Genomic DNA, 16,806 nt, shown 5'->3' on the forward strand with positions numbered 1-16,806 from the left:
AACTTGACTGGTAGTGTATGTATGTATGTATGTATGTATGTATGTATGTATTATTATAATTATTGTTATTATTATTATTATTATTATTATTATTATTATTATTACTATTATTATTAGTAGTAGTAGTTGTAGGCTTGTAGTAGTCATAACACTAGTTAGCAGTAGTTGTTTTACCTGTATTTATTGTATATGACGTTCGCCAAAATACTCCTTCCTTGCACAACAGATTGTATCTTTATTGGTTTATCCATGTTTTATGTTATCAGATATTTGTGATATGTTTTTTTTCTGATGTTCTCTGGTATTTTTATGATGGTTTTCAAGTTTTTATATAATTGCACGATACTGGCATAAATAATGCATGGCGATCAAATAGGCTATAGGCCCCTCTCCCCGCCCCTTTTTGTTTTTTGACATTGGCGAACACTGGTACATTAAAACTTCTTCTCTTGTTTACTGTAATATAAAATAAATGGTAACTACTGAACCAACCATGCTGCCTGTAGTGTGATTTTCATGTGATCAATTTTCTCCTCCTCCATGCATCACATTTTTTTGTGCTGAGGCAATTTTTTAGTTCACTGTAGATTCTATGGTTACTTTGCACCATCTAGTGGACACATAGTAGAACTACATCACCTGATCTGTGATTTGCCAGAGGTTTGGCAACAAGTTAAGACTGGTTATAATGCCATACTGCGATTGAAGTTATGAAAATGCGACAACACCCTCAGATCAAATGTACACAGGAACACTGGACTGGTGAATGAGAATAAGCAGCGTCTTCTGAGAGTTTCTTCTACAGATGAAGGTAGAAACTGTCTTCTGTTTCAGAAACTGAAACTTGTTCTGGATCTGGGAACATTATAAATGTTTGCTGATATCACATTGTGTTGTATAACTGTAGAGCAGACTTGTTTCAGGTATCTAAATGTCTAACTGATGCTTGCAGATATAAATATTCATTATGATAATTTCCAACATTTCTGTCTGACTTTGAGGACAACATAAACATAGGCTGAGAATGATTTACATGTATTATTTTTAGTGGCTGCCAGGTAGTGCCGGAAATGCAGGAAGCCTCAGAACTGGTTGGATCAGTTTATCCACTATTGATACTCCAAGTGTGCAAAACACAACCATCTTACTAATACTGAGATACATTTTGTTTCACACATCATTTCTAGATGGAGGCTTAAAAATCCTGTCAGTCTATTTGATGGAAAGAACAGGTATTTTTAGTATTTTGTACACTTACACAGCCATTGCAATAATATATGTAGTGGAAACCTTGTTGTAGTGAATCAGTCCAGTGTGTTTTAAAGGTGTTCGCTCTACTATGAGTCTGTCTGAGGAGAGAGAGGAGGGGCTCCCTCCCTCTAAAACCACTCTGTCTGGGGAACATGACAGGCAGACCAAAGCTAAGAGGTAAGATGAGGATCTCTAACTGTCCGTGACTGTTCTCCATCTCAGAGCTCAGTAGTGAAATAATCATTACACCATCATTATTCAGAGTAAAAGGTCTGTTTCTGTTGTGTTGAAGCCCAGTCCAGCAGGAGAGACCAGACTCCCCTGTACCCAGCTGTGTGTCCATGAAGAGTGACTGGTCCAAGCATTTTGATATTAATTTTAAAGATCAGCATTTATCTGACAAAAAGTATGTTTTTTTTTAGCATGAACACTTAACGGAATAGTTCACCCAAAAATGAAAATTCTGACATTATCTACTCACCCTCATGCCAGTTGAAACACAGGTGAAGTTTTGTTGTCCACATAACAAACAGGGAGGTTGACAACACAACTCCAGCAGCCTTCTCCAAAACAGTTGAAGTCAATGGGGACTCCTATACATAGCAGTGTGGGGAAGATTCATGTGAATGCGCGAGGTCTGGTTGTGTGCTAAAGTTACATTTAGATTTGCGCTAAATAATGATGTATATATAGGTCTTTTCCACTCAGTGCAATTGTTTAGCTTCAGAAGATTTGGATTATGCTGCACGAGTTGTATAGAGTAATTTTATGGTATGCAACTCTAAAGAACCGGTCTCTACTGGAAAAGACTGCTATGGAGTTGTGCTGGCAATCTCTCTGTGTGTGGGCAAAGAAACTTCAACTGTGTTTCAACTGGCATGAGGGTGAGTAGATTTAAGAGTAGACAGACTTTTAATTTTTGAGTGAACTATTCCAATAACGTTATATATTTTTCAACACATTTTAAGTGAGCATACAAGCTGTTTTAATTTATCAGTCCTGTGTTTGTAGCAGGATCCAGCAGGAGAGAGCAGACTCCCCTGTACCCAGCTGTGTGTCCATAAAGAGTGACTGGTCTATGGATCCACCTATTGTATTCAAAGATGGACAGCACTCTACTGAGCAAAGGTAAGAATTGAAAACAGATGAGTTTGTTATTATCTGACTCTACTGAGTAGAGGAAAGAAGTCCGGCCCTTCATACTCCTACTATTATATAAACTAATGGATCATGTTTTCTCCAGAGTCCACCAGGAGACGTCAGAGGTTCCCAGTGATCAATCTGCCCAGGAGCATCAAACAGACCTGGACTCTGTATTTATGGTGTGTAAATGTACAACAAGACATTTTACCTCAGCTACAAATGAATTTCAAAGCAAACACTTACTCTCCATGTTACAGTGAGCTTTCAGTTCATGCAAGATGGATCTGATGTTGTGTTCTGCAATTTTAATAAGAAAGTATAATTCATATATTATTCTGTTGCAGCTGCTTGAGGAGAACATTGTCACTTTTGTGAAGAACGAGCTGAAGAGGTTCCAGAGGGTTCTGAGTCCAGATTTCCCAGAATGCTTAGAGAGGCAGAGGGAGGATGAGGAGGTGATGGACGGTGAGGAGGAAGAGCAGAGGAGGAGCAACAGAGAGGCTTTTCTGAAGATAACACTGCACTACCTGAGGAGAATGAAGCAGGAGGAGCTGGCTGACTCTCTGCAGAGCAGTAAGAGGCCTTTAACAGGTTTAACATGATGAAAAGGGGAAATGGTGGGAAAATGGGAGATGTTTACATTTACATCTCTGCTGTAAATATAGACATTTCTCAAAAAAGATCTATTCCATACCAGATCAGAAAGGTAAATGCTCACAAATCATCAGCTAAAATTATCAATTTGTTAATATGGGTGTAAAATGCTGAACACAGTAGTGCTAATTTAAAAAGTGCACAGTTGCCCACAGTTGCCTTTCACATTCAGCTGCACACACAGCCAGGACCTGTTTGTCCACCAGTGATGAGCAGAATAGATGCTATGGTGATGGGAATTGTATGCGTTTACCGAGAAATGTTTAGATTTCTCAAATTTACTGTAACATTCACTCATTGATATTATTTGTTGTTTGTTCATTCAGAAACCCCTCCTGCAATATGCCACTGTAAACTCAAATCTAATCTGAAGGAGAAGTTTCAGTGTTTGTTTGAAGGGATTGCTAAAACAGGAAACCCAACACTTCTGAATCAGATCTACACAGAGATCTACATCACAGAGGGAGAGAGTGGAGAGGTCAATGATGAACATGAGGTCAGACAGATTGAAACTGCATCCAGGAAACCAGCAAGACCAGAAACAACAATGAAATGTGAAGACATCTTTAAACTCTTACCTGGAAGAGATAAACCAACCAGAACAGTGATGACAAAGGGAGTGGCTGGCATTGGGAAAACAGTCTTAACACAGAAGTTCACTCTGGACTGGGCTGAAGACAAAGCCAACCAGGATATACAGTTCACATTTCCATTCACTTTCCGAGAGCTGAATTTGCTGAAAGAGAAAAAGTACAGCTTGGTGGAACTTCTTCATCACTCCTTTACTGAGACCAAAGAAGCAGGAATCTGCAGGTTTGACAAGTTCCAGGTTGTGTTCATCTTTGACGGTCTGGATGAGTGTCGACTTCCTCTAGACTTCCAGAACAACGAGATCTGGACTGATGTGACAGAGTCAACCTCAGTGGACGTGCTGCTGACAAACCTCATCAAGGGGAAACTGCTTCCCTCTGCTCGTCTCTGGATCACCACACGACCTGCAGCAGCCAATCAGATCCCTCCTGAGTGCGTTGACATGGTGACAGAGGTGAGAGGCTTCACTAACCCACAGAAGGAAGAGTACTTCAGGAAGAGGTTCAGAGATGAGGAGCAGGCCAGCAGAATCATCTCACACATCAAGACTTCACGAAGCCTCCACATCATGTGCCACATCCCAGTCTTCTGTTGGATCACTGCTACAGTTCTGGAGCATGTGTTGAGAACAGATGAGAGAGAAGACCTGCCCAAGACCCTGACTGAGATGTACATCCACTTCCTGGTGGTTCAGTCCAAAGTGGGAAATGTCAAGTATCATAGGAGAGCTGAGGCAGATCCTCTCTGGAATACAGAGACCAGAAAGATGATTCTCTCTCTGGGAAAACTGGCTTTTAAGCAGCTGGAGAAAGGCAACCTGATCTTCTATGAAGCCGACCTGACAGAGTGTGGCATTGATATCAGAGCAGCCTCAGTGTACTCAGGAGTGTTCACACAGATCTTTAAAGAGGAGAGTGGGCTGAACCAGGACAAGGTGTTCTGCTTTGTCCATCTGAGCATTCAGGAGTTTCTGGCTGCTGTTTATGTCTTTCTGTCATTCATCAACACTGGTGTCAATCTACAGTCAGAAACTCAATCAACATCCTGTTTGTCTATACTATTAAGAGAGAAATCTAAAGTAAAACACCTCTACCAGAGTGTTGTGGACAAGGCCTTACAGAGTCCAAATGGACACCTGGACTTGTTCCTCCGCTTCCTCCTGGGCCTTTCACTGGAGACCAATCAGACTCTCCTGCGAGGCTTGCTGACACAGACAGGAAGTAGCTCACAGACCAATCAGAAAACAGTCCAGTACATCAAGGAGAAGATCAGGGAGAATCCATCTCCAGAGAGAAGCATCAATCTGTTCCACTGTCTGAATGAACTGAATGACTGTTGGTTAGTGGAGGAGATCCAACAGTACCTGAGATCAGGAAGTCTCTCCACAGACGAACTCTCCCCTGCTCATTGGGCGGCTCTGGTCTTCATCTTACTGTCATCAGAAAAGGAGCTGGACGTGTTAGACCTGAAGAAATACTCTGCTTCAGAGGAGGGTCTTCTGAGGCTGCTGCCTGTGGTCAAAGCCTCCAATAAAGCTCTGTAGGTGCATCAATAACTGGATAGATTGAATACATTAAATGTGATCTTTTTAAATGCACTGATATAGAACATTTTCAAAGTTTTTGTCCTTGTTACTAATGGTTCTTCAGGCTGAGTGGTTGTAAGCTGTCAGACAGAAGCTGTGAAGCTCTGGCCTCAGTTCTAAGCTCCAGATCCTCTAGTCTGAGAGAGCTGGACCTGAGTAACAACGACCTGCAGGATTCAGGAGTGAAGCTGCTCTCTGCTGGACTGGGGAGTCCACACTGTAGACTGGACACTCTAAGGTAAGCTCAATTTACAAATTTTCTCAATTGATTTGACACATTTCTAAGGTCCATGTTCTCAGAACAGTCTTTTTTTAGGTCAGTATTACATAATGTTCAACACATGACCATTTATTTATTTGCATGCACATTAATGTTAGTGAAGATACCTAACCTCTGTACGATTTTCTCTGCTTATGTAATTTTCAAACTAACATTCAGCAATACTTTCTAGCCCCTCTGAACTACTTTCAATGAGAATATTTCATTATGTCCTCTCCTTACTGTCCCTAGTGTTGTGAACTAAACACCAATTACACCATAGTTTTTACTAGCATTTGACTGCACTAACAGAACTAATTTCACAGTAGTATACTAATAAAATCTAACATGTAGCTTGTTTTGTGTGTGTTTGTAGGTTGTCAGGCTGTCTGGTCACAGAGGAAGGCTGTGCTTCTCTGGCCTCAGCTCTGAGCTCCAACCCCTCCCATCTGAGAGAGCTGGACCTGAGCTACAATCACCCAGGAGACTCAGGAGTGAAGCTGCTCTCTGCTGGACTGGAGGATCCACACTGGAGACTGGACACTCTCAGGTAGCTTTTGTGACTGTACAGTTACATTATGTACTTTATGTGTGTGTGTGTGTGTGTGTGTGTGTGTGTGTGTGTGTGTGTTTTCGTCCATTTGGCTTTCTGTCTCTATTTCTCTTCTTTCTGCCTCTTCCACAGTGTTGACCATGGTGGAAAGTGTCAGTTGAAACCAGTGCCCCTCAGGTGTAAGTTGAACTTTTCTAGTGTCATTAAATCCTCTTGGAAACAGATTAATAACAAAGTACTGATAAATCAACAAATAATAAACAGAAGAGGCTCATGAGATTAAAAACCACTGCTGTGTTGTGTCTTGTTCTCCCCATCAGATGCCTGTGAACTCACACTGGACCCAAACACAGCACACAGAAACCTCTCTCTGTCTGAGGACAACAGAAAGGTGACAGTGATGACAGAGGAGCAGCCACATCCTGATCACCCAGAGAGATTTGACTATAGCAAACAGCTGCTGTGTAGAAATGGTCTAACTGGGCGCTGTTACTGGGAGGTCGAGTGGAAAGGAGTGGTTGATATAGGAGTGACATACAGAGGAATCAGAAGGACAGGAGGGGATGATGACTGCTGGCTTGGACGGAATGATAAGTCGTGGTGTCTGTTCTGCTCTGATAATAGTTACTCTGCCTGGCACAATAAGAGAAGAACAGACATACGTATCTCCTCCTCCTCTGACTCTGACAGAATAGCAGTATATCTGGACTGGCCTGCTGGCACTCTGTCCTTCTACAGAGTTTCCTCTGACACACTGATCCACCTCCACACCTTCCACTCCACATTCACTGAACCCCTGTACCCTGGGTTTGGATTTAGGTCTGGGTTTAGGCTTGGTTCCTCAGTGTCTCTGTGTTGGGTAGGAGGTAGAGTCGCCTCCTGTGTAGAGAAACACTCACACCGTTGCCCAAAGACAACTGCTTAAATGATAGTTCACACTGTACATGATCACGCACTCACTCACTCACTCACACACACACACACACACACTCACCTACATCTTAAAGTGAGAATATTATTGCTTGTATTTTCATGTAGGTTTATTATTCATTTTTACTGTAAACAAACATGATTCATGATTCATTAATCACTGATCTTTCCTTTGAACCTTTGTTTTATTTGGTATTTTATTCATCTCACTTCTCCAAGCTAAATATCTATTTTGTTTTCTACAATTGTTGTCCCAGAATTAAAGTTTTAAATGAACATTGTTTGAACCTCTTTTTGTCAAACAACCATAAAACATAGAACATACTTACAATTGCCCTAAAATACACCATTATATTGATTTATTGTTTTATAAATAATGAGTCATGCCTTTTAACAACCAAGGAAAGTGTAATCTATGACATCATTGATTTATGCTGCCAAATTGGTCACCAGAATGTGAAGGACACTCAGATTCACATATTCAGCATCAAGAATAATATATATATATAAAAAGACTCTTTTTGAAGGGAGACCTCAGCATCACAGAAGAAATCAGCATCACAGACAAACAACATGCAACAATGTAAGAGAGCAAAATACAAACTAAATCACACTAAAGAAAGTCCTCCAACAGGCAGTAGGCAAGATGCATCATTTCATATGAAACCCCTTGTAAATCCTATTTTACCCTTTATGGAAATGTCTTAACCTATCCTAACTCTAAATAGAGGTAAATCTTTCTCCAGGTTTTATGAATGTTTAATGATTTTCATGGAAATGTCATAGTAAATTGTTTGACCTTATTCTACACAATTTTCTTCACTCAATATACAGATTGATTTTACTCCAGAAAGCAAATCTTTTACAGGAGCAGAAGCTGAAAATAAAATTCAGACTGAAAAATAAAAACAATCTTTAAAGCAGTACAGTGGAAACAGTGAGAGTGTTACCATGCACGGTGGATCAGTGCTTAGTACTGTTGTCTCACAGCAAGATCTCCACCCCGGTCCATTATGTGTGGAGTTTGCATGTTCTCCCCGTGTTTGCGTGGGTTTCCAAAGACATGCAGGTCAGGTGAATTGAAGACCTTAAATTGCCCATAGGTATGAGTGTGTTTGTATGTAGTATGTTAATGATGTATATGTGTATGTAGTATGTAGACATGTACTGTATATGATGCTATGTAAAGCCCTTTGAATCATGCTTGTGATAAAGGGCTATATAAATAAACAAGACTAGACTAGACATGCACACAGAGTTTTCTGGATTGCAGTTCATATTAAGTTAAGGTCCCATTTGGGATAATGGGACCTGTTATCTTTGATGAGTGTTTGTGTGGAGTGAGGTCGCCCTCTGGTGGACTGTACTGGCTACAGCATGTGTGCAGGTTGGCTGGCTTTCTGTAGTTTTGTTGCTGCTCTGTATTCTGTTTCTACTCTGAAAGTAAAAGAACAGTATGTTGAAAAGTTTATTTTTCTGACTATACAGGAGACTATACAGGAGATGCAGTGTGGCCTCTTTTGGGTTGTCGGTGAAGCACAGCTCTGGATTGGTGACCTTGACCTTGCTGATCAAATTGAGTAGCCGACTCCAAACTAGCCTGCGTTCTTCTCGGCAGCTATATCGGTGGTCATCTTCCTGTGAGAGTGCCCTTTTGAGGACTTGACGGAGTCCGTCTGGAAGAAGAGAACAAGGGAAGAAGAGTATTGGTTAATTGTCATTTCATTTCATCTCCATGTCTCACAAATGTATCTATAGAATAGAAAACTTTAATGTCCTCATTGAGGCAATTTGTACATACTATACAGCACATATAATACAATATGTACATATCCAGATAAAGTGCATACTGAGAAGTACACGCCTCATAATACAGCAACATATTTAACTACATCATGAGTTAAATTGTTTACAAGTAGTAATGAATAAAGTAGAAACAAGCAACCTTAAAGAAAAGAAAGAAAAAAAAGTGGAACTGTAGGACTGGAGTAGCCTACATTTAATTGGCTAGCTGTTTTTATGGCTCCATCGTATATCCACTGCCTGTTTAACTGAGTGATGGCTGAAGGGATAAATGAGTTCCTGATTCTATTTGTTTTAGACTGTGGCCATCTGAACCTGCGTCCAGACGGTAGAGCCCCAAACTCATGGTTAAGAGGGTGGGAAATGTCTGCAGCAATCTTATCTGCCATTTTATTCAGTCTGGTCAAGTATAGGTGAGCTAGATCTCTCTGCTGCTCGCCTATGAATTTACCACATTTACCACAATCCTACCCAGTCTGTTTTTGTGTGCCACCTTAGCATTACCATACCAACAGACCAGACAATTGCACAGAATACTATTGCTATATTACTGTATGTGATAGTATATTATTAGTGAAGTGTCAGCTAGTCAAGCAAGTATACACCAATAGCCCACATTAGCCAGCTAAAAATGACCAGTGTAGGGTGTGCGACCCTCAGAGACTGCACTAAAGGTAGCAGTATACTTACACTGAATGCCAACTTGCCAGAAAGAGCAACACAGAAACTACAATACAATATACAATACAATATACAAATGTGCATAAACTCTCTGCAGCTTATAGATTGCTTTCAGGTGACATAACACGCCCTCTGGTGGCCATATTGGAGGTCGTCACCCCTTTGGCAACAGTGGCTGTGAACAGCTGGTTGTGTGACATTATTTTCACACAGTCAGCTCACCAGTGGACCTCCGTGGGGCCATATAAGGTTGCTAGGAGGATTGTGAAACAACTTCAAAGCCTCTATTTGTTTATTAACATGACACTCCAGTAGGGGCGCAGAAAGTTTAATGGGTCTATGTGTAATTTCTGGTCCAATGCGGCCTCTATCATTCAGCGTTGTCATTGCAACAACTCTCTGCCCTCCATCATCAGCATCATCATCATCATCATCATCATCATCATCAGCATCATCAGCATCATCATCAGCATGGTGGGCAGGTTGGATGTTCGATGTGTGTGTTTTTGTCGATAAGCAAGGCAAAAAACTTGCCAAATTTTTGAATGGACCTTGGGGGCCTTCAAACAAGTTTTTGAATGCAGAAATCTCCACAGCGTGTGTCATGGCTGTTCACTTTGTTTCACTCACTACCATTCGGGAACCTCTGCTGATATTTACTAGTCATATTATGCTTAAGTAAATCAGAAATATTACCCCTTTTACCTTTAAAGAAGTCACTGTAATCTAGGGAGACTGTAAATAGCAGTGACAAAACCTCAGAACAACAATGGCTGCAGTGAAAGACCGACAAAGGCAGCTAAGAGAATCTGACAGTTTAACATTTACCATTTTATTATATCTTGTGCTGAAAAAAAAGAAAAAAGAAGAAAAAGCTTTGTCCACTAAAGAAAGATGTCCGAGACCCTGACTGAGATGCACATCCACTTCCTGGTGGTTCAGTCCATACAGAGGAATGTATCATGGGAGAGCTGAGACAGATCCACTCTGAAATGAAGAGAGCAACAAGATGATTCAAAAGAATTAGCTTCCCCGACGGCAAGAGGAAGCAGATTCTTCATGTGATTAATTTGAATGTGTCTATTTAGGTGTTCCAGTGCCATTCCAATGACCCAGCATGCACAATACCAAGGCCCTGTCACTGGAACACCTAAATGGAATGGAGCCATCATTAATGTTATTAGTTACACCTGTGTTTACCTGCTATGACACGTCAAGATGGCTGCTGTGAAAAGGGTCTATTGTCTTCGCTATCGGTGGACATCAACCCGATACAGGTAGGAGGAAATACGAAGCGGGCCAATCACAGTTCTTGTGGTCTTGCGTCGCCCTACGTGTAGTTACATTTTTGGAGAGGAGCATGTAGGCTACAGCGGCAGCCTCTGCAGGCTACGCCGTACCGACGGTGTAGCTACCGCGTTCGATGCAGAAGTAGAATTTACCCTTTAGTGTTTGTGCCCCCTAGTGGCCGTTAGGAGGCATTTGTACACTGACGGTTAGTCTTTCTGCCCCCTAGTGGCCATTCGTCGGCATTTACTCACTCAAGGTTAGTGTTTGTGCCCCCTAGTGGCCGTTTGGAGGCATTTATTCACTCAAGGTTAGTATTTGTGCCCCCTAGTGGCCGGTTGGAGGCATTTATTCACTCAAGGTTAGTGTTTGTGCCCCCTAGTGGCCATTTGGAGGCATTTACTCACTCACGGTTAGTGTTTGTGCCCCCTAGTGGCCATTAGGAGGCTCATTCACTCGCCTCCTCTCTGCAACACTGCTGTGGTGCTTCGCATCTATGGCACTGTGTGTTATCATACATTTTCAGCCGAGGAATAAGGGGTTAAAAGATCAGAGATGTGAGCGAGTGCCAGACCCATATGTGCCAGCATTTTGAATAAGTTGTAATTGGTCGATTGATTAGGGAGGCCAGAGAAAAGAGCATTGCAGTAATCTAGTCCAGTGATTCTCAACCTTTTTCATACCAAGGACCCTAATTTAGTCCACATTAGAGCCACGGACCCCCATTTGATGAGATTTTGTCTCCCAGACCCAAATCAGAGAATATTTTTATTGTTAGATATGATTTTGTCCAGATTTCCATCACTGTATTGTAGTAATAATAATAATAATAAACTTTATTTGTATAGCACTTTTCAAAAACAAGTTTACAAAGTGCTTCACAGACATAAAAACAGAAAATACACAGTGCAAATATCAGAATAAATACAATGCAATCAAGAAATAAAAACATAGATAAAAGACAATGAATAAAAATCTTAAGAATAAATAAATGAATAAAAGCATAAAGAAATAAAGAAAAACTAATTAAAAGCCATTTTATAAAAATGAGTTTTTAAAAGAGTTTTAAAAGAGGACATTGAGGTAGCTTGTCTGATTCTCAATGGATGGTTATTCCACAGTTGTGGAGCCCTTACGGCAAATGCCCTACTACCCTCTGTCTTAAGCCTTGCCCTGGGGACTGAGAGCAACAGCTGGTCTGCAGATCTGAGAGTACGAACAGGGGTGTAAGGGGTGAGAAGGTTGATAATGTAAGATGGGGCAAGGCCACTCAGTGATTTAAAAACAAGCAATAAAATTTTAAAGTCAATTCTGAGCACCACGGGTAACCGGTGCAATAAGGCGAGAATAGGGGAAATGTGCTCATGTTTTCGAGTTCTCGTAAGAACCCTAGCTGCGGTATTTTGTACAAGTTGGAGGCGGTTGATAGATTTCTGGGGCAGTCCGGCAAATAATGTGTTACAGTAATCTAGATGGCAGGAGACAAAAGCATGAATGAGAGTTTGTGCATCACTGAATGAAAGAAATGATCTAATCTTGGCAATACTCCTGATTTGACCGATAGCTGATTTGGTGATATTGCTAAAATGTTTAGAGAAGTTCAGGTCCGAATCAAAGATTACTCCCAGATTTCTGGCCTCATGGGTGCACTGCAAACCTTGGGAAACTAAAGTCTGGCTTACAATATCCCTGTATGCTTTGGGTCCAAACACCATCACTTCAGTTTTGTCATTGTTCAGCAGTAAAAAGTTACTGGACATCCAGGACCTTATGTCTGCAAGACAGGCTGTGAGTGAGGTAACTGAGGAGAGGTCTGATGGATTTATGGATAAATAGATTTGTGTATCGTCCGCATAAAAATGGAAAGAAATGTTGAAGTTGCGGATAACTTGACCCAGTGGTAACATGTAGATGGAGAACAGTAAAGGGCCAAGAATAGACCCTTGAGGAACGCCGCAGGTGATATTTGCATAGCTAGAGAAGACATTCCCAACTGATACAGAGAAGGTTCTGTCACTCAGGTAAGACTTAAACCAGTCTAGAGCAGTCCCAGTCACGCCTACCCAGTTTTCTAGACGATCAATTAATATGCCATGATCAACTGTATCAAACGCAGCAGAGAGGTCTAACAACACCAAAACAGTACAACAGCCGGCATCTGAATTCATCCTAATGTCATTTAAGACTTTTAGAAGTGCAGTTTCTGTATTATGTTGAATTCAAAAACCGGACTGAAACTTTTCAAAGAGTGAGTGGTCATTCATAAAGGATATGAGCTGAGAATATACCACTTCCTCCAGTACTTTGGCAAGAAAGGGTAATTTAGATATGGGTCTAAAATTATTAAGATTGTCGGTGTCAAGGTTGGATTTTTTCAGTAGGGCTTGAACAACAGTCGATTTAAAAATTGGAGGAATAACCCCTGAAGATAAAGACTTGTTAAAAATTGCTAAAATATCTGAAGATAATAAGGCAGAAACCTCTTTTAAAAATCTTGTAGGTAAAACATCTAAAGGAGAGGAGGAAGATTTCATACCATTAATCATCCTCAGTAACTCTGACTGTGATACCGGATAAAATGAATTAAAAATCTGATACACCTCACTGTGTGGTAGAGTAAACAGAGATGGTACGATTTGGGCTCTAATGCTGGAAACTTTATCGACAAAAAAGGACCGAAATGTCTCACATCTCTCAATAGAAGAGACTTCATTGGAATCGGGAGGGTGGTGGATAAGGGAGTTAATGGTCCTAAATAGCAGCTTGGGGTTGTGAGGATTTGCAGCAATAAGATGTGAGAAGTATTTTGATCTTTCTTCCTTTACAGTGTTGTTAAACTCTTTTAAAAGCTCTTTCATGGCATTAAAATTGCACCTTAATTTGGAAGCTTTCCATTTCCGTTCAGCACGTCTACATGCCCTTCTAATGCTCCGGACACGGTCATTAACCCATGGTGGTGGTTTAGTTAAAGCAGGACAGGCTTTAGACAATTAAAAGCGAGCTACAGTGTCCAGAGTGGCAGTACATCGTTTCATGAATCTATACTGAACAAAAATATAAACGCAACACTTTTGGTTTTGCTCCCATTTTTCATGAGTTGAAATAAAAGATCTAAGACTTTTTCTATGCACACAAAAGGCTTATTTCTCTCAATTTTGGTCACAAATTTGTTTAAATCCGTGTTAGTGAGCACTTCTTCTTTGCCAAGATAATCCATCCACCTGACAGGTGTGGCATATCAAGATGCTGATTAAACAACATGATTATTGCACAGGTGTGCCTTGGGCTGGTCACAATAAAAGGCCACTCTAAAATGTGCAGTTTTTATCACACAACACAATGCCACAGATGTTGCAAGTTTTGAAGGAGCGTGCAATTGGCATGCTGACTGCAGGAATGTCCACCAGAGCTCACGTTGCAGCATGATAATGCACGGCCCCATGTTGCAAGGATCTGTACACAATTCCTGGAAGCTGAAAACATCCCAGTTCTTGCATGGCCTGCATACTCACCAGACATGTCACCCATTGAGCATGTTTGGGATGCTCTGGATCGGCGTGTACGACAGCGTGTTCCACTTCCTGCCAATATCCAGCAACTTCGCACAGCCATTGAAGAGGAGTGGACCGACACTCCACAGGCCACAATCAACAACCTGATCAACTCTATGCGAAGGAGATGTGTCGCACTGCATGAGGCAAATGGTGGTCACGCCAGATACTGACTGGTTTTCAAAAAATGCATATCTGTAGCCCTAGTCATGTGAGATCCATAGTTCAGTGCCTAATAAATGTCTTTTTTCAAGACTATAAAACTGCACATTTTAGAGTGGCCTTTTATTGAGACCAGCCCAAGGCACACCTGTGCAATAATCATGCTGTTTAATCAGCATCTTGATATGCCACACCTGTCAGGTGGATGGATTATCTTGGCAAAGGAGAAGTGCTCACTAACATGTATTTAAACAAATTTGTGAACAAAATTTGAGAGAAAAAAGCCTTTTGTGTGCATAGAAAAAGTCTTAGATCTTTTATTTCAACTCATGAAAAATGGGAGCAAAACCAAAAGTGTTGCGTTTATATTTTTGTTCAGTGTAGTAGCCAGCTCCTCTGCAGAACATGAGAAATCTAGCGGATCAAGCTGCTGAGAAGCCTGATAGGTGATACAGAAATTCTCAATGGTCTGTGAAGTGATGGGTCGAAAGTGTCGAGGGCCTCTCAGGTTAGAGACCGCAGGCACAGGAGGAACATTGAAAAGGACAGCAGCATGGTTAGAAACATGCATGTTCATAGTCTGGAGATTTACTGGACTAAAGCCATATGTAATAATTAAATCAAGAGTATGACCGTGTTGATGGGTAGGGCCAGAGACATGCTGAGTACAGTCGAAAGTATGGATAAGATCGAGGAACTCAGATGCAAGTTTGTCATTCCGGTTGTCGATGTGGATATTTAAGTCTCCTAATAGTAAAACTTTCTCATAGTTAGTGGTAGTGATGGGAAGTAAGTGACCAAATTCTGTCAAAAAGTCACCTTTTGATTTGGGAGGGCGATATAAAAAGCCAAAAAAGACAGTAGGGTGGGAGGTAGTGAATGAGAGTAGCTCAAAAGAAATAAAATTGACAACAGCAATAGGTGTACATTTTTGGTCGGCCTTACAAATAACAGCAAGTCCCCCCCCTCGTCCAGATAACCTAGGGCAATTCCAAAATGTATTCTGTGGGGACATGCCTCAATGAGAGGAACATTGGTATCTGACCAAGTTTCAACCAGAAAAATAAAATCTAAATCATGTGAAGGAATAAAATCATTAACAATAAAAGACTTATTGGTGATAAACCTTAAATTCCACAGGCAACCATTTAAAAATGAATTACTAAAACGACTGGCAGACTCAGTCTTTATAGTGATTAGGTCAGATAGAACCCTCTTGTGCCTATAAATACTAGTCCGTTTTTTAGACAGCCTTGCTATATAATGTGCCAGAATGATTGACACCTGCGGAGGGAAATCAGACACACCATCTTCATTCTGAAGATTACTAACTGCAGAGTTCACACATAAACATATGGAATGAGGGGAAATAGAAAGGGGAGCTATAATAGCGAGTCCGTGCCTGTTATATGCAGTAACTAAATTAGTAGAACTGATCTGACAGTGGCTCGGACCCGGAGGACATCAAATACTGCGAGACTGGTCACCTGAAGAGAGTGAGGGGCTTGACCGGAAGTGGGGAGGTGCATGTGAATGGCTAGGGAGCGGTGGAGCATGTGAGTGCTGTAAACAGTAAGATAAGTTTGCCGTTAGCATACGAGAGCCAGCTCTATTTGGGTGGAGGCCATCCCTCCAGAAAAGCTGTCTACGCTCCCAAAACAAGTTAAAAATGTCAATGAAAGCCACATCGTAATCGCTGCAAGCCGATGACAGCCAGGTGTGTAAACTCAGCAGGCGACTGAAGCGACCCACCCCTCGGCCAAGAGTTGGGATTGGGCCAGAGATGTAAGCATGGCACTTCTGTGTCTCCAGGACCTTCAACAAATAGATGAAGTCCAGTTTAAGCAGTTCCGACTGCACTGTTCGGGATGTCATTTGTTCCCACATGGACTACAATTTGCTCCAACTTTGGATGGTCCCGTATAATCACTGGGATTCTGCTAGCTATTTCCTGGACCCTCGCACCAGGAAAACAGTACGTTTTCGCCGTCTTCATCCTGACATTCCGGACTATGGAGTCTCCTATGATCACAGTCGTGAAGTGGGATGGCGTGGGAGCTGTGCTGGAACCGGCTGCGATGGCAGGGGTGAGGATGGAGGAGTGCAATGCGGCGCAGGATGCGGTGGAGTAACCAACACCCTAGGGTTCCTTCGAGGAGCTGGAGTGACTGCTGGAGCGAAGGCAGGCTTCCTTCGGGGTGCCAGTCCAACTGTTCGCCCTGCGATGTCCATAGATGAGGGAGACCGGAGGCCTCCCCTTAGTGGAGGAAAATCCTGTTCATCCAGGGCGTTAAATCTGTTGGCCAGCTGGATGTCCCGGGATGACGAGATGGAACAGGGACTCTTCTTGCTGTGT

General features: G+C 41.7%; 1 protein-coding gene across 2 annotated transcripts; it reads left to right on the forward strand.

Moving 5' to 3' along the window:
- Window positions 1-1,481: 1,481 nt before the first annotated feature.
- On the forward strand, window positions 1,482-7,242 carry LOC139928565 (protein NLRC3-like). Of its 2 annotated transcripts, none has more exons than XM_078285104.1 (9): window positions 1,482-1,657; window positions 2,266-2,379; window positions 2,495-2,573; window positions 2,739-2,967; window positions 3,375-5,178; window positions 5,289-5,462; window positions 5,860-6,033; window positions 6,169-6,215; window positions 6,357-7,242. In XM_078285104.1, exons 1-9 carry the CDS (start codon window positions 1,593-1,595, stop codon window positions 6,959-6,961), a joined length of 3,291 nt encoding a protein of 1,096 aa, XP_078141230.1. In that variant the 5' UTR covers window positions 1,482-1,592; the 3' UTR covers window positions 6,962-7,242. The 2 variants fall into 2 exon arrangements, with proteins under 2 accessions (XP_078141230.1, XP_078141231.1); XM_078285105.1 differs by having other exon boundaries at window positions 1,618-1,657; window positions 2,263-2,379.
- The last annotated feature ends 9,564 nt before the right edge of the window (window positions 7,243-16,806 follow it).

This window comes from Centroberyx gerrardi, chromosome 1 (genome assembly GCF_048128805.1).
Source record: "Centroberyx gerrardi isolate f3 chromosome 1, fCenGer3.hap1.cur.20231027, whole genome shotgun sequence".
NCBI lineage: Eukaryota > Metazoa > Chordata > Actinopteri > Beryciformes > Berycidae > Centroberyx > Centroberyx gerrardi.